Here is a 25,864-nt window from a genome sequence, read left to right as displayed (position 1 = left end):
ATAACTACTTGACGTACCTTTAGAATAAATACAAATTAGAAAAAAAAATGTCAAATTCATAAACTATGCAACATAATTTTTGAATGAATACAAATATTAATTGTATACATACGATTTTAAATACAAATTGAGAAAGGATACGAAATTCTGAATTTTTTTTATAATATATAAAAAGAAACTAATAGGATTTTGTTCGTCATGTAAATAATATACATATCTAGTTAGTATACATTTGAGATGGATTCAATTAGGAACAAATACAAGATTCATAACTATACAGCATGAGATTTTGAATGAATATAAATATTAATAGCATATATACTAATTTGAATATTAATTGAGAAAGGACATACAATTTTAGAAAAAAATTAGAAATATAAATACATAAAAATTTCATAGCATACAACACAAATCCAACAAAAGTTCATTAATAAAATCTGAAATGTAATAGTCATGTAAAATGTATTCATAAATTATTGAATATCTACAAATGTGAAAAAATATAAAGGAATGAGAAAAAATAATACATTATCAAAATTAACAAAAAATGACCCCAAAATATAATAATAAAACAAAAGCTGAATACAAAATACAAACTAATAAATATTGCACAATGTACATAACAAATTTACAAATATATTCAGTGCACATTGTTGAACAAATTGTTATTTAACTTCAACTCAACATGCAAAAATCTAAACATGTAAAAAATATTTAAATACTTCTTCATCAACAATTTGGTATTCGTCGTCATTTTCTTGTACCCTACGAGTTACGTTTTTAATCTGAATTTGATGAAAACTTTATTCTTGTCGTCTCTCTTCCCTAATTTTAAAAGCAGATCTTACAATATCCGCTATTTCTAGAGTAATAAATAGATTAAATGATGAGAAATCACTAGAAATCGTTTTACTAAGATGAATAGTGTCTCTTAGAATCATTCTTTAAAGAGTGTTTTATAGTTATAAGCGAGAAGAATCCTACTTTCACCAATGATTTAAACAACAATAAAATCAGAAAATAAATCTAAAAAAAAGAAGATAACAACGAGAATACCTTAATTAGAGAAATTTGCGTGAATTCAAATTTTGAAAATAATAAAAATATTTCAATAGAAGATAATAAAAAAATTGGAGTTGAAGAGAAGAAGGATTTGAAGGTTGAATATGAATATCAACATGAAAATATGGAGAGAGAATTTTATTTTTTTACTTATGGGATAAATACGGAAGAGAGAGATATGGAAAAAATTTGCACATTTTGATTTTTTAAAATTAAAATAATTTGGGAAAAGTTAACTTGAATATACATAAAAATGTAAATAAATTATTTTTTTAGGAGATAAAATAGGAATTTAATTAAAATACATATTCTTTTTCAAAATAATGACATTTTAACTAATATTTTTAAAATAATAATTTTTTTACTATTAAATTATTAATTTTGACTAGTTTGCTAATTTTTCCATAATAGGCCATAGTATTTTACCTAGTGCATGGACTATTGATGGTTTTTGTAACGTAGTCTCCTTTAAAATTAATAACTACTAAAAAGGTTATCATTTTTTAATTATTTATTACTTCAATAAAGGGAAGAAAGAGTGGATAAGCTCATCTCTTTCTTTCTCTCTACTTGAAACAAAAAATAAAAAAATGGAAGCTCTTGGTCATGGGCTCCTACCCCTTGGTGCTGTTAGGACTTGTCAAAAAGAAGGAAGGTGTCCACTTATCGGTTCAATCCATTTTCTCAGCTCTCCATTCCCATCTACTCTAAAATCGTTAAAGGTTGGTGTATCTCTGTATTTGTTCATTCCTACCATGTATTGACTGACAACTCTGAAATGGGGTTTGGTTTGGTTTGCTTCAGTATAAAAATAACATAAGGATGCAAGCAGTGGAAGAAGAATATGAGTTGAAGCAAATGAAAGATATGGCTGCGGCTAAGAAGAGATGGGATGCTCTGGTAGTGTGAAATGACTTCAAATTTTACATTTTGGTGTAATACAATTTTGTTAGACTACGCACATCGGGTTAAGATCGAATTACTCATTGCCAATTTGTTAACCGGAAGTAGGAGGCGTACTTTTGATGCAACTACTTATTCGTTCATTCAATTGAATAGATTATGTCATTCTCGTTCACAGTTTTGCATGTACTGGTTAAGCTTGGAAAATGTCTGACATGCAGCTGTCATTAAATAAAGTTCTGTTGCCCGTAAAAGCATCACATATGAGCACAAAGCTATCACACATGTTTGATGACTCCATAATTTGTATTACATGAATAATACTTATTCTGTGTTAAAATGTGAAAGTAAGGACTATGGACATGTTATGTTCTCCTAGGAACTTCTGCTCCAATAACTGACAACCTAGAGGAACTGGATAAGTTACTGCATACGTAGTTGCAACGATGTTTAATTTGGCATTCTATATACAACGTTTGTTATTGTAATTGAAACATGAAACATGTTTTCCGATTCCCATCTTCCTAGCTTAGGTGATGAGTTATATCGCAGTCTCAACTTATTAGAAAATGTATGTCCTATAATCATTTAATTTGTGCTTTACAGGGACATCTTAAGCCATGATTATTCTTTATTAAATTCTTTACTGTATAACTATGATAATAACATTTGTGTTTCCCTGTTTATTGTAGATCAGGGATGGGACAGTTAAGGTTCTTACTCCAAGAGAAGCTGGTTATGCAATTCAACTCTCAAACAAAATGCTGCTTGATGTTCGTCCCTCTATGGAGCGAAAGAAGGTGGATTCAACTTCCTTTCAAATATCACTTCTCTCTATTATTCACATTTTGACGAAATACAAGGCGAATCTAAATGGCTCAGCATAATTACACCTACAGCTTTCCATTATTTATCTCTAAATCCTTTCACACAATCCTTACTTAGTTGTGCTAGTATTTGCTTAACTTTGCATGTCAGTGGCTATTCTTCTTTCAAAACTCCATGCCATGGTTCAAGTCTGTTGTCTAAGATTATCGAAGTTTCTGATGTGGGACTACCAAATTTTGTTGAATAAAGTTCCCTATAAAACTCTAGGTTCAGGCATTTTGGGATATGAATTACATTAAAAGCAAAATACTTCCCATGTTAAATGATTGTGTTATTCATCATCCTGGTTATCATGATTTTTCAACTGTTTTACAGGCATGGGTTAAAGGCTCCACCTGGATTCCAATTTTTGATGTTGATGCTAGTTTAGAACTTCGTACTCTTTCCTTGAAAGCAACAAACTTTTTGATGGGTAAATAAACTTCTCTTATGACATACAAATGATTCATTTTTACTATACTGTATCTTTATAATTACTTGGTGATATACAGACATATAGCTTGACTTTAGTCCAAAGATATGCACATCTAGTGATGAGAATCAGATCACTTGAATAAATAAGAAATAATGGGGAAGCTAAACTATGATTCAAGACAAGAATTGAAAGATATGTGAAATTCGAGAATAAAATCCCCAAATTTCAAGATAAAATGCTAAGAACCCTATTGGATCATAGTATTCAAAATAAGCGGATTAAAACTAATTATGATATTAATAGAGTCAATTCAAAAACTTAGTTCAAAAGTGATCTAGACCCCTATTTCAAAGAATACAAGACGACAATTAGTATAAGACTAATTACCTTTTTTTTCTTTTTTGTGATAACTCTCTTTTTTATAAAAGCAGACTGATTTCTTATTATTTTAGGAAGGATACAAGAGAGTTTGTTGGTGATGATTTTGGATATCACTTTGTTGGAGGTATTACAAAGGCTAACAGTTACAGAACTGAGATCAGAGAATCTCTGAGGATGGTCAATTTCGGGAATCATTACTAAGCAATTATGGGTAAGGGATTAAGGAAGCTAAGAGCTTTGAAAGAAAGCTTCCACTTCTCTATGCAGATCAGTGCAAATAATATCCCACAAATTGATAGAAATAGCCACTCAGGCCATCAGGGCCTGGTGCACTATCTTTGTCCGTGTCAGAAATAGCCACTCAGGCCATCAGGGCCTGGTACACTATCTTTGTCCATGTCAAATGCACTATTTCTGATCTCTTGGATTCTAGGGATGGTTGTAAGCATGTAATTGTCATCATCAGTTATGCATTGAGAGGTGCACCATTGCCTTGAACATTTCACAGTGGATTGTAAGGATGGCTGTGAACATTTCATGTAAATATCTCACAACTGCTTCTTCAATGCTTTCATTACCTTCAAGCCTCCGATTTTGCTCATTCATGATCTTGTTAATTGTTAATCTTCTTCTCCTCTCTACCTTCTCAAAAAAAAAAGTCTTCTTCTCCTCTCCTTTATAATTACTGTGAAAAATAGGCTGTGTTGGCATCCCCTTCCTCAAACGACTTAGCTCTTGCCTGTTTTATCGTAATATTCTCCTGGATCTTGATATACCTTGTAATTCAACTTTGCATTTAGTTCTCTCCTATTTCAAGAGAATTGTCACTCACACAATTGTCCTCAAGGGTTCTCAAGATCACCAATAGCACCCCAAGATCCTTGAATGTGCTGGCCATATTATAAGATCTTGCCAAAGTTCTCTTCTTTGTTCTTCAGTGCATTTAGCATAAACAATTGTGAGATGTATACGAGAATTATTGTTATAAGTAGCACTTGTCAAGACATGTTGCTTTCTATCCTTTCTGATACAAATATCAGCTTCTGTAGTTCAGAAGAGCCATATTCGTTTGAGCAGCTGAAAAGGCCCTGGTGAATGCCTAGGTTTTGTTTGTTTTTCTTAATCTTCCCTCTATCAACCATTGTTTCGTAAAGGCAGATCAGAGACTGTGAGGCCCATTCAACGTTAGAGTGGTTTAAAGTCCCAGATTGAATGGGGAATGGACGGTTAGTCTTCTTGTATGGATTTGGGAAATCCTTCCCTCACGAGCTAGCTTTTGGGGTTGAGTTAGGCCCAGGGGCCATATCTTTACATGGTATCAGTGCTAGGTCCATCTCCGATAGGGCTCCCGGTCAACGCTGCAGTTGGGCCTGGGGTGTTAGAGTAGGTTCGAAGTCCCACATTGGTTGTGGAATTGACTAGTGTCTGCTTATATGGATTTGGGCAATCCTCCCCTCACGAGCTAGCTTTTGGGTTTGAGCTAAACTCAGGTGCCATATCATTACAATTTACACCCTTATTCCATGATGTAGTATCAATCATTGGTAACATTTAGGGTTATGATCTTATTGATCATCCTTGTTCTTTTTGTCATCATGTACTCTTGAATAAAATCCCCACCCTGTGAAAAATTGTTGTAAAAGGTGATGTTTTGCTGAACTGGTGTTCCTTCGGTGTAAACCCATTTCTTGAAATTTATAGTTGATGTTAACTCTAGTGAGCTTATCATCTGACTGTGCGATCCTTTCTTCTCCTCTGTTGATCGTAGTTTCCATAAATTTCACATCATGAAAGACTTCATCATATTCATCTCTTGTATCCGCTGGTGCTGGGTTCAGATCAGGTGGTTTGTGAATGGAATTGTAATCGATATCCTGGTTGCTGTTCTTTTCATGAACACCGGGATCCATGTCTTCTCCTCTATTATCCTTATTGACAATTGTCTTCCCTTGTCCTTCCTTGGGAGGTTTAATGGAATCATGTGTTATTTTTACCTGTTTTCATTCTCTTGACTGCTCTATTCGGGTCTGCTCAATTTGGATATCTTCTCTCAACTCTCCCCTTGAATTGTAATGTCATTAGGAATAACAACTGTCTTGTCAGATTTCTTCCTCTTGTTCTGCAAACCTTTGATGTCTTTTGGATTTTTGATAACTAAGTTGACTATTTCTCCCCGTAGATCAGTATAAATGTTTCTGGAGTTGGATAGTGTTCTACTTCTGGTACTTGTAATGCTTAGCCCAGCCTGTTGGTTCTTGATTCTTCCGCTTTCCTTCCTTTTTTGTGCTTTGTCCCATCTTGTGCTTCTTTCCTGTTGTTGAGTATCCTGAGTATTATTCTATTCTTCCATATTCTCATTGGAGCAGTCTGCAGTGTCCATTACCTCATTTTCAGTCCCTTCCTGTAGTATATTGAAAGAATTGTTAATCTGTGTTCTGATATTCACTTCAGCGGAGTTGGCTTGTCAGAACATATTTTTCCCTCTTTGTGCACCATTATGACCTATTCCTATTCCTCTTCTTCTATCCACATTTTGCCAATTGTCATCCTGTTGGCTTCAGATTCCGGCAATAGTTTATATTTGTTCTTTAGATTTTAGGCTACAAAATTCTGATTTCACATAATGCCTTTCGGACTTGATATTTTGGCTCCAAAAATACGGGAATAGGAAGTTCAAACTATTTAGCTTGGGTTTTCTTGAATCAGTTGTGGTGCAAGGGTCAAAGTGTCCAAGATCACTTAATGAGCAATGCTAGTCAAAAGTGTTTTTATTGGAGGGAACCTAGTATCGAAGAGGAGTAAGAAACGAGTATTGTATCGCGATCCAGTGCAAAATCTGAGTATAGAGCTATGTCACAATCTACGTGTGAGATTATGTGGATGCATCATTTGTTATCTGAAATTGAATTGAAGCATCATACGCCAATGAAACTCTAGTGTGATAATCAGGCTGCTCTTCATATAGCCCCATATCTGGTGTATCATTAAAAAACTAAACACATTAGTTGATTGTCATTTTATTAGCGAGAAGATTCAGGAAAATTTGATTTCCATTATTTACATGAAGACGAGAGAACAATTAGCTGATTTGTTTACCAAGACATTGAATGGAACTCGAGTTACTTATCTTTTTGACAAGCTGGGTATGATCATATCTATGCTCCAGTTTAAGGGGGGAGTGTTACAGTATATGGTAACAAATCTCAGGGGTGATTGTAGAATATTACAGACTAATAAGTGTGATGGTAAAATATTTTCTTTTGTTTGTTTTGATTTATTTCCTTTTATAGGATTCTTTGTAATTCTATAAGTACCTTGTATATTCATGAATATACTGATAACTTCTTCCGTTAGATTACATATGGTATTCCTTGTTTTCTTTATCACTGGAGCTAGGATGACATGCATGGCGATTTTGGTTTTGGGGATAAAAATGACGGAGGATTGTCTCTTTTGGATTGTGCAATGCTTTTGCGTTGGTGATATCTAACTCAAGGTTTTAGAAGGAGGACCTTTCATAGTATGGTGACCAGGACTCAAATCAATTACCTTCTCCTTTGGAAGAGAGATAGAACATGTAAGAACTCTTAAGTTATCCCGAGTGAATATCTTACTACCCAACATATGCTCTAGGTAATGGATCTAGAGATTAAAAGTAAGAAGTGGAGGACGAGGGCTTTATATGACCCTTGAGTGTTGAATTATTGATTTCCCAGCTTAATTTTAGGAGTAATTGATAATGTATTGATTATGTAATATTTTTTTTCCTTATTTTGCGGTAGGACTTATTTTATAAGAACGCATTCTCATGGGATGTAAATTCATACAGAAACACAAGAAGCCTTTTCTTCCTTGTAGAAATCTTCAAAAGAAAAGAAGAAAGATTCCATGATGTTGTCTAAATGGAATAACTTTGTAAATCAAATATATACACGTCTTCTGATTGTCATAATACATTCTCTAAGCTTCTGATCACCAATTTACGTATCTTCTTCTTAATAGGAGGTTGGTGGAGTGGTGTCCCTGCTCTTTCTTACAACAAGTATGCTATAAACAGCCCCCCTTCTATATAATATTAAATTTGTTTTTTCATGTGAGTTCCATATTTTGACTATAAAGAATAAACTAATATCTTCTACAGAGAATTCTTATCAAATGTTGAGGAGAAATTTGCCAAAGATACAGATCTTATTGTGGCATGCCAGAAGGGATTGAGGTGAATTTATCTGTCTATTAGCTACATTTCAGATTCTCTTTTATGAAGTAAAATTCTGCACTCCAGTGGCCGAATACAAGTAATTACGGAACATTCCAGGTGATGTTTATCAGTACACTTCTGTTGCAAAGGAAGTGGAGCTTCATGCATCTCCATGGTGATCCAAGATTAGCACTCAAACTAAATTATGAGAATCTGGATTTTTCAATGTTGTCGAACATGAATATTCATTGAGCAATTATCTGATTCATCAGGAATAATAAATAAAATGGAAACAAGATAAAATCTTATATCATACGACTTCTGGCATCGCCGGAAGGATCGAAACCACATTAGTAGTCCGACAATTTTTCTGTGTAGCATGGCACTTGACTGTTTAATTGCATATTAGTAGGAACAGTAGGAGAGTTTTAATATATCTAGCTGGCAGAGTATCACTTTCTGAGGTAGTAAGCATCTCATGCTCTTAGTAGGTCCATGGTCAGAGAGATTAGGCACTTAAAGGTTCTTATGCTCATAATGAACCTGCTGATTTTCTTTCCTAACTGCTTATGCGGAGCCCTTTTTATCAGGCAGGTCCATTGCGGCTTGTGAGGTGCTACACAATGCTGATTACAACAACATTTTCTGGGTTCAAGGTGGTCTAGAAGCTGCTGAAGAGGAGGTTCAAACACATCTTATTTTTTCTTTTTTGCTTTAATAAATATGCATCTTTCCAGAATACAACTTCATAGAGACATTTAAATACAATTTGGATTAGGATCTTGAAAGAGAAGGACCTCAACCATTCAAGTTCGCAGGAATTGGTGGGCTTTCAGAGTTCCTTGGGTAAGTACTTTTTGCTTCTGCCTGTACATCCAGACACCTTCATATTTTATAATGACTTTCTACTTCTGGTGTCTACAATTTTGATGTAAAACAGCTATATTTCCTCTTTACAGTTTTTGAAACATATGCATCTTATGAAAGTAGACCAGTTTAATCACATATGATGTGTGATTTAGTTATAATTTGCTCCACCATTGAGCTGACAGATTTGATTATAATCTGATCCACAAATAAAGCTGGCAGATTTGTGTAAATATAGTATTAGAATATATTATTCTAGGAAAATAATTTAGATGAAATCCCTTGATTCAAGGATTTCCTAAGAATTAGTGATTGATTAGTTTAATTAATCTTTACTTTGTTCTCCTATAAATATTGTACAAATACTATGAATAAAATATACTTTTGCAGTATCTAAACTTTCATGGTATCAGAGTGGGATGAAATACCCTAATATTATATGGATAAAACAACCTTTCACGAAGAGCACCTTTCTGAAACATCAACAGAAGACAAAAACTCTTCTCTAGAAGCTACTGCAGAAAATCTAATGACACTAGGAGGCAATACTTCTCACATGCCCTTCCAGTTAACTTCTCATCGATTAAATGGGAAGAACTATCTGGAATGGACACAGTCCGTAAAGCTTGTAATCGATAGGCATGGAAAGCTGGGACATCTGACTGGAGAAACGAAAAAGCCGGAAGTTGGAGATCCAAAGATGAACTCCTGGAGATTAGAGAATTCACTCGTGATTGCTTGGTTAATAAATTCCATGGAACCAGTCATAGGTAAATCTTATCTCTTTTTGCCCATGGCTAAGGATGTGTGGGAAGCCGTTAGGGACATATGCTGATGTAGAAGATGCCTCACAAACTTTTGAGTTATAAATTAAACTATGACAAGCTAAGCAGGGTGAGAATGCAATACTACTTATTATAATGAAATGATGTCCTTGTGGCAGGAGTTAGACCAGTGTTACAATGATGAATGGGAGTGCTCTGTGGATAGTGTAAAAGCAAAAAAAAAAAAGTGAAGAAAGTGAGAGTTTACCTTTTTTAGCAGGATTAAATCGAGAGTTTGACGAGTCAGGTCGCGAATCCTAGGAAAAAATCCTCTGCCCTCTCTTCGTAAAACCTTTTCTGAAGTTGTGAGAGAGGAAACTAGGAGGAAAGTTATGTTAAAACCTAATTTAAATGTTGAACTTTTCAGCTCTTGTAACAGTGAAGAATGGAGAGAACAAAAACAAAAAGCCACGGTGTGATCATTGCAAAAATATTGGCACACCAGTGAAACGTGTTGGGAGATTCATGGGAAACCAGTAATCTGGAAGAAAAAGGGAGTTGATAATCGTGGCTTTCAATTTCAAAAGCGCAGGCCCTCCAAACAACTAATTTTGATCAAGGGCAGCAACCTTCTCCAGAAACGTCTCCATTTACAAGGGAACAATTGGAAATTCTGCACAAACTCCTTCAATCTCCACAATTTCGTCCAAATGCACCAAATTCTTCTAATCTTTCCTGTTCTTTTGCTGAAACAGGTACTGTATTATCTGCTTTTCTTAGTGTCAATTCCAACCAAATAGATTCTTGGATCGTAGATTCTGGAGCTAGTGACCATATATGACTAGAAGTTCCCTTTTTTTCTCTACTTACACTCCTTGTGCAGGGAATAATAAAATCAAGATAGCTGATGATTCCTTCTCTGCGATTGTTGGAAAAGGAACTATTAAACTATCACCATCTCTTACACTTCATAATACTCTTTGTGTTCCAAAGCTCTCTTTTAATCTAGTTGTAATCTAGTTTCTATCAGTAAATTAACCTGTTCTCTTAATTGTCGTGCTATTTTTAGATTCCGATTTGTGTGAATTTCTGGAAAAGGTCTCGGGGAAGATGATTGGCACTGCTAGAGAATCAGGAGATCTTTATTTTCTTGACAACGGGAACAACTCACTACAACTGAATCCTATTTGTTTGAACTCTACTTTTGTTTTGAATTGTCACACCCAGATTCAGGAATCCAAATGCAATCGGCGTCGTTAACCTCTCAGAGGTCGCAGACAAGCCTCTTCTTAGCTTTCATCACATTCATATAGTTAAATTTGTGGAAAATTTAAAACTTAAAAAACATAATGAAGTATACATAGACTTCATTTATTTTCTATATAGATTAATATTCTACTAAGCTCAAATCAAAACAACCATCTACAATTGATGAATCAATTCAAATCAAAAGATCAATATATAATGTAATAGTTTGTCAAAACGGCCTTAGTACAAAACTTCGAAATAAACGTCTGAAAAGAAACGCTAGGGACAACATCCACTAGCTATGTCTAAAGTACTAAGCTAGATAGATAAGTGTAGCATCCTCGAACATCAAGAGGACCTACCAAAGTCTGGAGATCGACAATCCAAACAGCTTCGATGAATCTTCAACCTTGTCTCTGACCTGCACCTATAAAGATAATAATAGTATAGGGTTAGTACACACTTGTACTAAGTATGGGTGTATGCACACATACACATAAGGACTATGCATGATCAAGGAAAACTCTTCCTATAACAACATGCCATTTTTGGAAAGTGACATCACTAGACTTTCCTAATTTGTTATTTGTGAGTCGTGGTATAAATATGACGTATTTTAATGCATTCAAAGCACACAACTCATTTTCTATATGAATACAAGACCTTAGAATCATCAACATAATTTTAGAACAACTCGAGCGAAAATTTTTAAATTTAATGCCCCAAACCCGAAAGCCCCTTTTTGATGCTTAGTTTTTTTTTTCCAGGTCTTTTTCTTCTTCTTGTTGTGTAGTTCAATGATCTCCTTTGATCCTATGGTTTACTTACAATTGCAATGATTCATTGTAGTCCCATACCTACAATGAATCAAGTAAGTAATCCAAAGACTTAGAAAGGATTTGGCTATCCTTACAACAAGTTATTCTTTCCATTCTAGATTCGTTGGGAAGGAACACTTTATAAGCCAATCTTTATTGGCTACGCCACTTACTTCCTCTCCTTGGCCGTTTCTTATTGTCCCAAGGATCCTTACTATGTCCTTGGGCACTGTTTAATCTACATGATCATTTTAGGTGGTCATGTGCTATGATACCTAGGCTTGATACTTGAATGCCTCGTATCTAATGTGTTGAATTGTGAATAAAGGTTGTTAGCTTAGGGTCTTCATTGCAGGTACATTTCTTAAACAAGCTCATTAATACTTAGAAAAATTGGCTAACACCCTTTAAGCTAATATTTTCTAATATGCCCAATATTTTCCTCATTTGGGTATTATATAGAAATTGGCTAATACCCCTTAGCCAATTTTCTATACTATGCCCAATATTTCTCAATATTGAGCATTGGAATACCTATGTTCCCACTACGCATTCTTAAAGACCTATTGGGCTCTTTATTAGACATGTAATTTTTCGGAATGTTACATTAACCCCCCCCCCCCCCTCCCCTAGGAACATTCGTCTCCGAATGACACTGCACATCATTTTTAAAAATAAAGAGGGTGATTTTCAAAAACACTTTAACATGCTTGAAATTTTACTCTTTGTGAATTTCTGATTCACACTTACTCGATGATGCTTATTACTCAAGCTTATATGAAGCTTCATATTTGAGATTGAGGAACTTTCTTCTCAATCACACTTAACTTAATGCACATCACATCTCATGCAACACAAAATATGTCTACGCTATACAAAAACAAAAACATGAATGCAAGCATGAACTCATTTTAACTCATATAGTGCAAGTGTAAGACACACGATTATGGACTTAAAACATCAAATCGACTAATGCATTAATAACTCAGAGTTTCTTAAACTAAACCAGACTTAGGAAGAGTATATCTAACCTTAAGAACTGAACAAGTGAGGGTAACAGGATCTCATATCGGCCTCGGCCTCCCATGTTGCTCCCTCAACAAGGTGGTTCCTCCATAACACCTTTACGGTGGCAACCTCATTGTTCCTCAACCGTTTACTTGGCGATCTAAAATTTCAACGGAAACCTCTTCGTAAGAAAGGTTCTGATCGGCTCCTAACCCGTTAGATAACATCTTGTTCGCTTTAAGATTAGAAACTATTTGTCTTGTTGGATTTGAACCACTCCCTTCCCATTTCAACTCTAACTCATTTGGCAACTGAAACCTTACTACCCTGTTTTAATAGTCTATGGTAGCATAGCATTTATGAAGCCAATCCATACCCAAAATTATATCAAAATCAAGCATGTCTAATTCTATTAGGTCAGCACGGGTGACTCTATCAAGAATATTAATTGGGCATTCTTTATATACTCTTTCAACTCTAGTGCCATCTCCTATGGGAGTACTAACTAGAAAAGGCTCATGCAAGATCTCAGGAAGCAAGTCAAACTTACTAGCTACAAAAGGAGTAGCAAATGACTAGCTACAAAAGGAGTAACAAATGACAAAGTGGATCCTGGATCTAACAATGCATACACAGGAAAAGAAAAGACAAGCAAGTTACCAGTGACAACATGCTCCTCTCTACTTTTCAAAGCATAGAACCTTAATCTGGCGCCTTAGACCAACTCGGCCATCTCAACACTTTTGTACCATACCTGAGCCACATCCTTGAGCTGGTATGCAGCCAACTCAGCCTTCTCCTTTTCATTAACACCCATGGTACAGAGAATTTTGTAGACCTGGTCCACAAACTCCTGGGGATCCTCATTGGTTTTGGACCCGAAGTAGACTGGGGGATTCATCTTGGTGAAATATCTCAGTTTACTAGCCATGGTGCTAGCATGTGGGTTCTCCCTGAGAGCACCCTCTCTAGTGGCCTGGGCTGTGATAGCCTCTGCCTAGCAGTGATGGCTTGGGCCATCTGAACCAGTGCTGCTCCCACTTCTCCACCCGTCAACGCAGCTGGTTTGACAGACACTTGCACTCCAGCAGCTGGGGCTTAAGGAGGAGCTTGGTTTCCCCCAACAACTGCTTCTCCAACTCTCCTGCCTGCGTTTCTTCTTCTGTTCATCTTTCTACACGCACACAAAAGAAGGAAGTTTGATGCTAAAATGACACAAAATGTCAAAGCTCTACACGGCACGATAAAGAGTAGAAGGAGGGAAGATTCCTAACATCACTTGGTCTCTAAGTCATTAATGTGGCGCGCTTCACACCCATAAGTTAAAAACTACGTAACGTGGTTGTTTTGAGCTTTTCCTAGGTAATTTAACCTCATTCTCTGATACCAAAGTTTGTTACACGTAGATTCAGGAATCCAAATGCAATCGGCGTCGTTAACCTCTCAGAGGTCGCAGACAAGCCTCTTCTTAGCTTTCATCACATTCATATAGTTAAATTTGTGGAAAATTTAAAACTTTTAAAACATAATGAAGAATACATAGACTTCATATATTTTCTACATAGACTAATATTCTACTAAGCTCAAATCAAAACAACCATCTACAATTGATGAATCAATTCAAATCAAAAGATCAATATATAATGTAATAGTTTGCCAAAACGGCCTTAGTATAAAACTTTGAAATAAACGTCTGAAAAGAAACGCTAGGGACAACATCCACTAGCTATGTCTAAAGTACTAAGCTAGAAAGATAAGTGTAGCATCCTCGAACATCAAGAGGACCTACCAAAGTCTGGAGATCGACAATCCAAACAGCTTCGATGAATCTTCAACATTGTCTCTGACCTGCACCTATAAAGATAATAATAGTATAGGGTTAGTACACACTTGTACTAAGTATGGGTGTATGCACACATACACATAAGGACTATGCATGATCAAGGAAAACTCTTCCTATAACAATATGCCATTTTTGGAAAGTGACATCACTAGACTTTCCTAATTCGTTATTTGTGAATTGTGTTATAAATATGACGTATTTTAATGCATTCAAAGCACACAACTCTTTTTTTATATGAATACAAGACCTTAGATTCATCAACATAATTTTAGAACAACTCGAGCGAAAATTTTTAAATTTGATGCCCCAAACCCGAAAGCCCCCTTTTTGATACTTAGTTTTTTTTTTCCAGTCTTTTTCTTCTTCTTGTTATGTAGTTCAATGATCTCCTTTGATCCTATGCTTTACTTACAATTGCAATGATTCATTGTAGTCCCATACCTACAATGAATCAAGTAAGTAATCCAAAGACTTAAGGAAATGATTTGGCTATCCTTACAACAAGTTATTTTTTCCATTCTAGATTCGTTGGGCAGGAACACTTTATAAGCCAATCTTTATTGGCTACGCCACTTACTTCATCATTTTTCATATTAGGGAGATCATGGAGCATTGATTAGCCATTACATTTTACTCCCCTTTATTGGCATAATATAAGAAGTCATTCATTATAAACCATTTTTGTTTGGCTATGCCCATTTTCATGATAAAAGAAATCATTACTGGCTATGCCCATTATTTGTTGAAAACTTCATTCTTATCAAACACTGACGATTGCTATTCGTAGGCTCTTACTTTCTTAGCTCACTTTGAACATACATCTCTTCTTTCTTGCTTGCTTTCTTAAGGACATCTTTAGAATTCAGATCATGTGAGCTAACATGAAATCCAGTGTTTGCCCCACACCGAAAAGGGGTGATTTATCGATCCAAGGGAATCTAGATCATGTGAGCTAACATGAAATCCAGTGCCTATCCCAAAAAGGGGTGGTTCACAGGCTAAAGTGAAACCAAGTCAAGTGTTCTCCCCACACTGGAAAGAGGTGGTTCACGGCTAAAGTTAACCGAATACTTTCTTTGAGCATTTAACCGACATAGATCATGTGAGCTAAACATGAAATCCGGTGTCTTCCCCACACCGAAAAAAAGGTGGAATCACCGGCCAAAGTGAAATCATACCTAGTTTGCTTAGGTGGAATCCACTGGCTAGTTCCTATGCTTGCAACATAGTTCGAAGACTAAGAGACATACGGAGACTACTTATCCACCTTGGTGGTAGCCTCATCTTATGAGACTTACATGTGCTGGCACAAGCTCATTGCTAGTTTAGCGATGCTTTGCTCAACTTTTTTCTTTACATCTTTTTGAGTTGACTCAAACATTATGGAGGCTTGCTTCTAGTTATGAGTTTTACTTAACTCTTTGGATAATCGAACCTCCTTTCTTTACTTGATGAAATGTGAAATTTAACCTTACATTATCATCTTGGTGTTAATGAGACTTGTCTCGCGATTATTAACACCATCTTTTGTGAGTATCTTTAACATAGTTGTCTTAGGTGTAAGTGAGACTTGTCTCACTTCCTTTGACACCCCATTCTGGTCACTCTCATAATTTTAAGACTTTTAATTATGCTGTTACTCACCTTAACTCGTTTCATGTCATTTGGTAGCTTTATACCATTCTTTATAAAGCTTAAGAACTTTGTTCAATGTAGTTACTAGGTTCATAGTTCATTTGGAAAGGGTATGTTGAGACTTGTCCTAATAATTGGCATACCCTTGGTTATGAATTCAAAAGTTACCTTAGTCATATTAAGTTGGGTGAACATTAGCCATTAGCCATTCTTTCCATCATTCTTTGAAACCAATATTGTAAGCCAATTTCATTCAACTTTTTGGGCAAGACATTGTTAGCATTTTATTGGCATAAACCAAACTTTCACTTGAACAACATTCATTATGTTATCACTAACCACACCAATTAATTTCATGAATGTAATATAGTGATTCCCCAACATGAACCAAGCGAAAACTTAACATTTGAACATTAACTAAATTCCATAACGATTCATAGTAACTCATATTCTCGAAACACAAGTAAACTGTAAACATTATATCATTCCTGAATTCGGGTAACTAACACTCAAATCATTTGAATCCAATCTATAGACCTCATTAGTCATTAACAAATCAAGAACTAATAAAATCAGTTAGCACCATATACCAACAACATGTTCAAGATTACATCTATATACTTAAAGAATTGAAAAAAAGGATAACTAGGGAGATGGATGTTCAACAATATCATTGGGGAACAACCCTAGTTTCGAAGTTCATGAATTCAAACGTTTGAAAAGTCGCTTGGAGAATGAATTCCATGAGAGAAAACCCATACCTTATGTAAAATTAAATCTACGAAGATCACCTTGCACGAAACATTGAAGAAAACCTTGAAATCGTCTAAGAGAAATCGAGAGAAACTTTTCTGCTTTTCTTTCGTTCGTTTACTGTTTTGCTTCGTGAGTTTCTTAGTGTTTGAACGTGGGTCTAAGTCTTAGAAAATGATCTTGACTCATTCAACTTAGGCTAGTTAAGTAAATTAAATAAATTAAATAACTAATTACTAAAAACCCCTCCTAGATTGATCAAAAATAGGAAAACATAACACTTAGTCAAATCTGAATTTTTTCCTAAGAATTTCGGCCTTTCTTTTGAATTTTTCCTTAATTAATTAATTCCTTAATTCAATTAATTAAGGGACCTAGGGTAATTATCAAAGTACCCCTAAGTCATTGAAACCATAACTAACCCTTTTGGACCATCATAGGTTAAGTACTAGGATGTTTCTTGAGTTATACTAGGTTAGTGTAAGGATTTCGGTTTGACCATTTAATTTAATTAATTAAATTACTAATTTAATTAATTAGGTGACCTAGGATAATTACTAAAGTACCCTTAAGTCGTTAGGACCATAACTTACCCTTTGGACCATCCTAGGTTAGGTATTAGGTTCTCTTTAAGGAGTTACTAGGTTAGTGTCACCCAATTAAGTCTTAGGTTGTCGGGTGTACTTGATAATTTATTTTTGTTTGTCCTAGGTTATTTAGCTAGTTAGGTTAGTTCTTAGAGTCTAGAGTTAGTTAGAGAGCTAGGCCCCAAATGGTGGAACCCTTGTGCATGCTTGCCCCCTAACTACCTAACCGAATTCGGTTAGGGTGGTCCTCTCCTTGGCCGTTTCTTATTGTCCCAAGGATCCTTACTATGTCCTTGGGCACTGTTTAATCTACATGATCATTTTAGGTGGTCATGTGCTATGATACCTAGGCTTGATACTTGAATGCCTCGTATCTAATGTGTTGAATTGTGAATAAAGGTTGTTAGCTTAGGGTCTTCATTGCAGGTACATTTCTTAAACAAGCTCATTAATACTTAGAAAAATTGGCTAACACCCTTTAAGTCAATATTTTCTAATATGCCCTATATTTCGCTTATTTGGGTATTATATAGAAATTGGCTAATACCCCTTAGCCAATTTTCTATACTATGCCCAATATTTCTCAATATTGGGCATTGGAATGCCTATGTATCCCAATACGCATTCTTAAAGACCTATTTGGCTCTTTACTAGACATGTAACTTTTCGGAATGTTACATGAATAATGGCATGCTTTGGCACTATAGGCTGTTACCTCAGTTATTTAGAAATGAAAATCAATCCTTATTCCAATGTGAATTTTGTGAAATGGCTAAGCATCACAGATCATCTTTTCCTTCTCAAAAATATCTGGCTTCAAAACCTTTTACTATGATTTATAGTGATGTTCGGGGACCATTTAGAATTTCAACAATGTTTGGGAAACGGTGGTTTGTAACTTTTATTGACGATCATACTAGATTGAGTTGGGTTTTTTTATTGAAGGACAAATCTGAGGTTCAAAAAAATGTATTTGAGATTTTCTATGTCATGGTGGAAACACTGTTCAATGAGAAAATCAAGATTTTTCGGAGTGACAACGGCCGTGAATTTTTTAATGAATAATTAGTATGTTTTTTTAGAAAAACTGGGGTAGTACACCAAAGCTCTTGTACGGGTACACCTCAACAAAATGGTATTGCCAAAAGAAAGAATAGACACCTTTTAGAGGTAACAAGAGCTTTAATGTTTACTACTAAAGTTCCTCAACACCTTTGGGAGAGACTCTCTTGACTACTACTTACCTTATTAATAGGATGCCATCTCGTCCTCTTGAATCTAAGACACCTTTTCAGGGGATGTTTTCCTAGTTCTAGGTTAACTACAGATCTGCCTCAAAGAATTTTTGGTTGTACAACATTTGTTCATGTTCATAATCGCAATAAACTTGAACCGCGGGCTAAGAAGTGTATTTTTGTAGGATATGCCCTAATTCAAAAGGGATATAAGTGTTATGATCCACATGCTAGGAAGATAATTGTCACAATGGACCTAACTTTCTTTAAGTCGCAACTCTATTTTACTACTCATCTTCAAGGGGAGTATCATGTAGGTGAAAGTTCATTTTTTTGTGATATTGAGGAAACTAGATATCAAGCAAATGATGAGCCTAATATTACAATAAATACTGATGTGATAGATGTAGGAGAAGATATAGATAAGTGTGATTGAAGAGATGATAAGGACCAAAGTGACTTGAATGATAAAAACTCAGAAATTGAACCTGAACCTGTAGCGCCTTCAAATGACAAAAATAAAATTGGAAATAGAGAACAAAAAGCAGAAATTTAAGTGTATTCGAGAAGGAACTGAACTCAAGAAAAAAGGGCCGAAGATTCTCAACACTGCTAAAAATCAGTCCCATAAGACCTTACTGTAATTCAAGGTACTCTTCCAACTGATTCTACTTCTAATTGTTTAGATCTAGATCTGCCTATTATTGAGAAACGCAAAGGTGTTAGAAATACTTCTAAATATCCTATTTCTATGTTTGTGTCCTATGAAAAGTTGTCTCCTAGTTATTCAGCCTTTACTTCACAACTTTCTAGTGTGGAGATTCCAACAAATATGCAGGATGCTCTACAAGTTCCCGAGTGGAAGGAGGCTATTTTGGGGGAATTGCGAGCTCTTGAAAAAAATGAGACATGGGAGTTAGGGGATTTGCCCGAGGGAAAAAAACCAGTGGGTTGTAAATGGGTGTTCACCCCCAATTCAAATCAGACAGATCCTCTGAAAGATATAAGGCCCACCTAGTAGATAAGGGATTCACACAGAGATATGACATTGACTATCTCAAGACGTTTGCTCCAGTAGCTAAGCTAAACTCGATAAGAGTTTTGTTGACAATTGCAATAAATCTAGACTGGTCTCTTCAGCAGTCGGATGTGAAGAATGCTTTCTTGAATGGGCTGGTTCATCTATTGATAGGAGGTCTACATCTGGATATTGTACATTTGTTTGGGGAAATTTAGTGACATGGAGAAGTAAGAAGCAAAATGTGGTGGCTCGAAGTAGTGCTGAAGCTGAGTATCGGTCCATGGCACATGAAATTTGTGAAATATTGTGGATCAAGAGATTTTGGAAGAACTACGAAGACCTGTGAGTTTTCCAATGAAGTTGTATTGTGACAATAAGGCTGCCATAAGCATTGCTCATAATCCAGTTCAACATGATAGATCAAAGCATGTGGAAGTGGACATACACTTCATTAAATAGAAGATTGAAGATGGAAGTGTGTGCATTCCTTTTGTTCCAACAACTGAACAAGTTGCAGATATTTTCACAAAAGGTCTTTATAGAACTCTTTTGAGTCCTTTGTGAGCAAATTAGGCATGTTTGACATTTACATGCCAACTTGAGGGGTAGTTGTTGAATGAGTTGGCGGATTTAGTCATAATCTGCTCCACCATTGACCTCACATATTTGATTATAAGCTGATCCACAAATAAAGCTGACAGATTTGTGTAAATATAGGATTAGAATATATTTTTCTAGGAAAATAGTTTAGATGAAATCCCTTGATTCAAGGATTTCCTAAGAATTAGTGATTGATTAGTTTAATTGGTCTTTACTTGTTCTCTAAATACTGTACAAATACTATGAATAAAATATACTTTTGCCATATCTAAACGTTCATGATGGTATCACTTATGCACTCTAACTGTATATCACAAGTTCTAGTGGCATAAGCATAATTTTTCACAACTGGTGTTGACATTTAAGGAAGTGAACATATGAATAAATTGCCTATTTATATCATATTGCACCCAAGGGTGTGGCCTAGGGGTTAGTGAAGTGGGCTGAGGCTCATTCTCCCATCAGTTCGTTGAGATGCACGCATGCTGGCCCCAACACCACCGCCAACATACCTATTGACATCATACCAAGTGGGGTCTGGGGAGAGTAGAGCATACTCAAACCTTACCACTACGTGGAGGTACGAAGGTTATTTTGGAAAGGCAATAGGAGGGATGCTAGATGAGGGCTGGCCCCAACAACACAATTGTAAAAAATCAAATTAATTAGATGCAACTCAAATTCATTATAGAAAAAAGGGTCATATATACCCCCGAATGATAACGAACCTTCTTTTTCATAATTTGACAGATACCACAGACCTACGATCGAGCACCAGAGCTGCACTTTTATACGATTCCAATTATATTTTATATTAATTTTATTTACCTAAATTAATTTTCAAACTAAATATGTATTCTACTATTTTCTTTCAAAATTATTATATCGGCCCTCAACTAAATCGACTAAAAATTTGGATGACTTAAAGTTACAATAAGTAATAAAGCATGTCAAGATATAATTGAATTTGATTTCTTTTTATCATATCATTCTTAGAGTTAGAAAAATAAATTCATTATTATTAATAGAAAAATAAATTTGAAATAGTTATGTAAGATAAGGTAGGTAATAGTACTGTCGCGCCCCAAGCCTAAGCCCTAGGCGTGGCCAACACTCTATGACATTGCTGGTTCAAGGAAACACATAATATGACATCGAATATAGAACATTCTTCTAAAATAGGTTGATTTCATAGTTCAAAAATAAACTCTTGAGAAATTCCTCATGCATAAAGGACATAAGTATGCATGGGATTGTACTGTATGTAAAATGGTTGAAAGAACTGAATGAATGAAAGATAACTGAAACGTGAAGTAAACTCATAACTTAAGCCCATAAGTAAAATATAGAGCAAGTTAAAAGCTTTTAAACTTTTGAGGCTAACCTTGACCAAAAATTCATCTTTCATTCATTAACTTCTGCTTGGGAGTTATCAAATAATCGACATAACACCATGTGAGCTCATGATGTCTGTTCATCGCCTGACAGGGAAGTCGTCCTATAAAATGCCATGGCATAGGGCGTAACATGACACGTGGATCCATCTAGAGGAGTCGCCCAAACCAGCAGTACAATCCTTAAGCTATGCAATCATACGTAGTTTCTGTTATTCATTGTCTAAACTCATATCTTCTCGATTAATAATAATCCTCCCAAAACATAACAAGTGCTTAAAACCATCATTAGTTGAAAGGTTAAAAACAACAACATACCCCGTGAAATCCCACTAAGTGTGGTTTGGGCAGGTAGAGCGTATGTAGACCTTACCACTACCTCGTGGGGGTAGAGAGGTTGTTTTCGAAAGATCATCGGTTCAAGGGCATCAAACCAATTTTTAAAAAAATGAAAAAAATGAAGAAAACATAACATTTAATAAGAAGAGCAGTGTTAACTGTGAAGTCTACAAAAAAAGGACAATAACAACATCAAAATAGTGTTATAATCAAAACAGGATAAATAATATATGAACCGAATTACAAGGGTACAACTAGTACTATGACAGGCCCTAACAAGCCAAAACCTTTGCAAGGCAAAACAACACTCTACTACTAATAACCTTCTACCTAATACGCGGCCTCCATTCCTTCCTATCTAACGGAGTTTCTGGAGGTATGCTGGACATCTTTGCTTGATGGAGGTCTCTTCCACCAACACTTTCCCTTCCTCATCCTTGATGCACTTCAGTTGATTCAAGTCGCGAGCCTTTCTCTTTCTCGCTTTTGCGAGCCTATACAATTTCCTAATTTCCACCTTTGCCCCCTAGATCAATATGCAAGCGCTTGAAAGCTGCTAAAACCGCTAACTTGGGCTTTTGACTTCATCATCTTATAGGCTTCCTTAACCGTCTGCTTCTCTTCCTCATCCACGTACTCCATCAACTTTGTATATGCAGCCTACTTTGCTTCTACTTTGCCTTAGACTTCTCCATTTCACCACCACATTCCTTGATGACCAGCTAAGTTACCCCTCGATACCCGTGGCACCTTTGTAGCTACTTCCCCAATGCAACTAGCTGTCTTATTTAACATGTTGTTCATTTTCCCGCTACTTGTCCCAGCCCCCATACCAGTCAACTTCTCCGCCATCTTCCGAGAAAGGGCAGGGGTCAAGCCACCCCATTTAATTCTCGGTGGATCATAAGGTCTTCATCCTCATCCTTCTTAATCTTCAAGTCCATTGCTAAAAGCTTGTGCTGGATAGTAAGATTCTCACTCAGAATAATCATATAGTCCTTACAAAGGCCTCTATCAACCTTCTTAAGGAGTGGTAATCTATGCAGTGTTTTCTACCGTGCTACGAAAGGTAACCAAGTGGTTCTCTCTATTTGGAAAGCACGAGTTAGCAATTACCATCTCAAAAGCTAGCAAAATCCAGAAGGAAAGCTCCACCTCCATTCCTCTCCCAAAAAACCAAAGCCTCCGTGAACATCATCAAAGCCACTAGAAGTTTCCTTGATATGGGTATTAAAATCACCACCAATAAAAATCTTCTTCGTGTTCGGTAAAATTTTCACTACCTCATCCATATTCTCCCAAAATAACTTTTTGACCTCCTCGTCTAGGCCCATTGGAGGCGCATAAGCACTAACAATGTTTAAAGTAAGCCTGCCAACGACTATCTTAATTATCATAATACTGTCATTGATCTTTCTAAATCATAATTCATGAATCATGTTGTGGAGCCTTGGTTCAAATCATCATAGTTTTTTCTTGAAAATCGTATCATTATATAGTGAAGCTTAACCTTTGAGGAAAAAATCATAGTATTATACTTCCCATAGAGAATTATCAAAAATTATGGTTCATAGTTAAAGAAGTCATATTAGAAGAGAACTTCTCAAGAGGAATCATCTAATCTAACTCTTAAGTGTAATCATACTTTATCAGATATATGTTGGAATTTTAAACATGTGACTTTCTTGAACAGAGAATTAAACCAACACTAAATCAAAGTTGCATTTTTATTAGCAGTGACATTCGATATAGTATATAATTATTTTTATTTTTCCCATATTAATCATATATATTCTGGGATTAATTTTTTTGAAACCGCTTCATTGAAGGTGCATCCGCCCATTGCAAGTTCTTTCTATCACTTTTAATAAACGGCACAATGTATGTCGGTACTCATCCACTAAGTTGCTGCTTAACTTTTGGAGATGGTCTTCTGATTGTATTTAAGCTTGCTTTCTAAATAGGATGGAATATTTATCTCTTCTTTATTAATGTGGTTCTATTACTTTGATGCAATAGATATACTAGCTATATGGGTAGCACATACCTCACGTAAGGTCTCATAAGTTATTCATTTTTTCTCGTTAAGAAATTTTCACCATATATTCAACTTGATTGTTTTCCAATTAGAAGCTCATTTTACCGTTGAGTAGGTGCGTGGAAGAAAGGCTTAGATCAAAGACTTGTACTAATAGTCATATAGTTTCAAGTCCCATTAACTTTTATGAGAGTAGTTTGCATTGCACTCACTTACAATTCTTTGGATATTGTCAGATGGACTGACCAACAGAGAGATGCTGCTGCTAAAGAGGGTTGGGGTTACCGATTGACTTTTTCTGCCCGGCTGGTAATTGGTTTTATTTTCCTTGGTGTGTAGAACAATGTTGCGGTTCTTTAGTGAAGTAACGTTTTCTGTCACAGGTTGGATTAGTTCTTGGTGCTGATGCCTTGTTTATTGGAGCACAAAAAGTAGGACAATATCTTCAGATGTTAAGGTCTCACTGAGATCGGCTGTTGCAGCTTGAAGTTACATGCTGTGCAGCCACAAGGAAATGATTTTTCCTGAATCCAGGATATGTGTAAAGCGATTTCCCTAACATCCTTCATCTGAAGCTAGAGAAGTGAGATGAAAATCCATTCTCAGGGCCCGGATTCCTTAAATGCCTTGTATTTCTTGGAAACATTTTTAAAGTGAGGTCATATAATGCAGCGACCTGACTTCAAAAAGTTGTTGATTCTAAATCTGTATTACTATAAAGCTAGATCTGGGGATAACATCGAAATAAACCACTATCTTTCAAGTGAGTTTTCTTGCCCCCTATTTTGCATGAAAATACAATTGATGAGTATTTATTTGGATTATTGAATTCGAGTTTGCGTAATTTACAAATGTGTCTTAGTATGTTCATGAAAAGCAAGGAATTTATGTGCCCTTTGTACTGTTTCTTTACTTTTCGACTCTCTTTCTGATTAATTGATGAATCTACCAAGTTTTCTATTACAGGTCCTCTACATGTAAACTTCTGGATGATGATTTCAAATTGTTGGTTTGCTTTATTCAAAATCGTGTCTTCTCTTGTTTACTATCATCACACTCATCATAAATGTAGCAGCAAAGCTATGAAAGACTTTTTACAGCTTAATTCCATGCTGCAATCAGGCTGTTTGTAAAACATTGAAATTGTACCCCAAGAATAAAGCTAAAAACATTAAACTGAAAATAAATACTTCGATTAAGTAAACTAATACTAAAAATAGGAGATTGGATGATTCTTGAAGAATTAGTCAACACTCCCCCCTTTCTTCAAAATCACATACTCCCATTTGTGGGGATGTGATTTTGTATCATCAACTTGATTAATTCTGCCACAATTTCAATAAGATTATTGCAGCAATTACAAGATTGTGGATGAAGTGATCATTGTGGTTGGTTCTATTATGAAAAACAGGATTCTTTGTCATAGCAGTCACTGCCTAGTTGTCATACCAAGTTTCAGTCGGACCAATCTGATTTGTTGAATACGAAACATTTTTTACACATGCACCATCATCAAATACCAACTTCTGATTCATATTTATGGGCGTGGGAGAAGGACTAAAATTCAACATGTTGCACCTCAGTAGAAGCTTAGAAGCATATTTTCTTTGCGAAATAAAAATTTCATCCAAACCTTGTTTCATGATCACCTCAAGCCCAAGAAAATAATTCAGGATACCGAAGTGATACATCCCAAGTTTGCTCATCATGCAACACTTAAATTAAGAAACAATAGATTCATAAGAGTCTAGATAATAACATCATCGGCATAAAGACATACAACAAAAAAATTACCATTACCTCACTTCACACAAAGTGTAGGTTCATTCTCACTTTTTATGCACTACTACTCTTGGAAAAAAAATGA

The 25,864-nt window shown here is 35.5% G+C and overlaps 2 protein-coding genes across 3 annotated transcripts; both read left to right on the top strand.

Annotated features, from left to right (window-relative positions):
• The first annotated feature begins 1,576 nt into the window (after positions 1 to 1,576).
• On the top strand, positions 1,577 to 24,865 carry LOC107007296 (rhodanese-like domain-containing protein 11, chloroplastic). The gene is made up of 10 exons (XM_015205855.2): positions 1,577 to 1,784; positions 1,867 to 1,962; positions 2,658 to 2,765; positions 3,169 to 3,265; positions 7,652 to 7,691; positions 7,791 to 7,865; positions 8,442 to 8,529; positions 8,626 to 8,693; positions 24,234 to 24,306; positions 24,381 to 24,865. The coding sequence occupies exons 1-10, from the start codon at positions 1,653 to 1,655 to the stop codon at positions 24,462 to 24,464; spliced, it is 861 nt and encodes a 286-aa protein (XP_015061341.1). The 5' UTR covers positions 1,577 to 1,652; the 3' UTR covers positions 24,465 to 24,865.
• On the top strand, positions 8,700 to 11,972 carry LOC107007297. Of its 2 annotated transcripts, none has more exons than XM_015205858.2 (2): positions 8,700 to 9,484; positions 9,918 to 11,972. In XM_015205858.2, exons 1-2 carry the CDS (start codon positions 9,154 to 9,156, stop codon positions 10,016 to 10,018), a joined length of 432 nt encoding a protein of 143 aa, XP_015061344.1. In that variant the 5' UTR covers positions 8,700 to 9,153; the 3' UTR covers positions 10,019 to 11,972. The 2 variants fall into 2 exon arrangements, with proteins under 2 accessions (XP_015061344.1, XP_015061343.1); XM_015205857.2 differs by having other exon boundaries at positions 9,906 to 11,972.
• Positions 24,866 to 25,864: the final 999 nt, after the last annotated feature.

The sequence above is a fragment of the Solanum pennellii genome, chromosome 12 (assembly GCF_001406875.1).
Source record: "Solanum pennellii chromosome 12, SPENNV200".
NCBI classification, from domain to species: Eukaryota; Viridiplantae; Streptophyta; class Magnoliopsida; order Solanales; family Solanaceae; genus Solanum; species Solanum pennellii.
The sequence above is the reverse complement of the archived record's forward strand: the minus strand, read 5'-3'. Positions and strand labels throughout refer to the sequence as shown.

Coding starts and splice junctions, on each gene's coding strand:
- LOC107007296 (XM_015205855.2), top strand. CDS start 1,653: ATGGAAGCTCTTGGTCATGGGCTCCTACCCCTTGGTGCTGTTAGGACT. Junction 7,692..7,790: donor CCTGCTCTTTCTTACAACAA/GTATGCTATAAA, acceptor TATCTTCTACAG/AGAATTCTTATCAAATGTTG. Junction 8,694..24,233: donor GGGCTTTCAGAGTTCCTTGG/GTAAGTACTTTT, acceptor GGATATTGTCAG/ATGGACTGACCAACAGAGAG.
- LOC107007297 (XM_015205857.2), top strand. CDS start 9,154: ATGGATAAAACAACCTTTCACGAAGAGCACCTTTCTGAAACATCAACA. Junction 9,485..9,905: donor TTCCATGGAACCAGTCATAG/GTAAATCTTATC, acceptor TGAACTTTTCAG/CTCTTGTAACAGTGAAGAAT.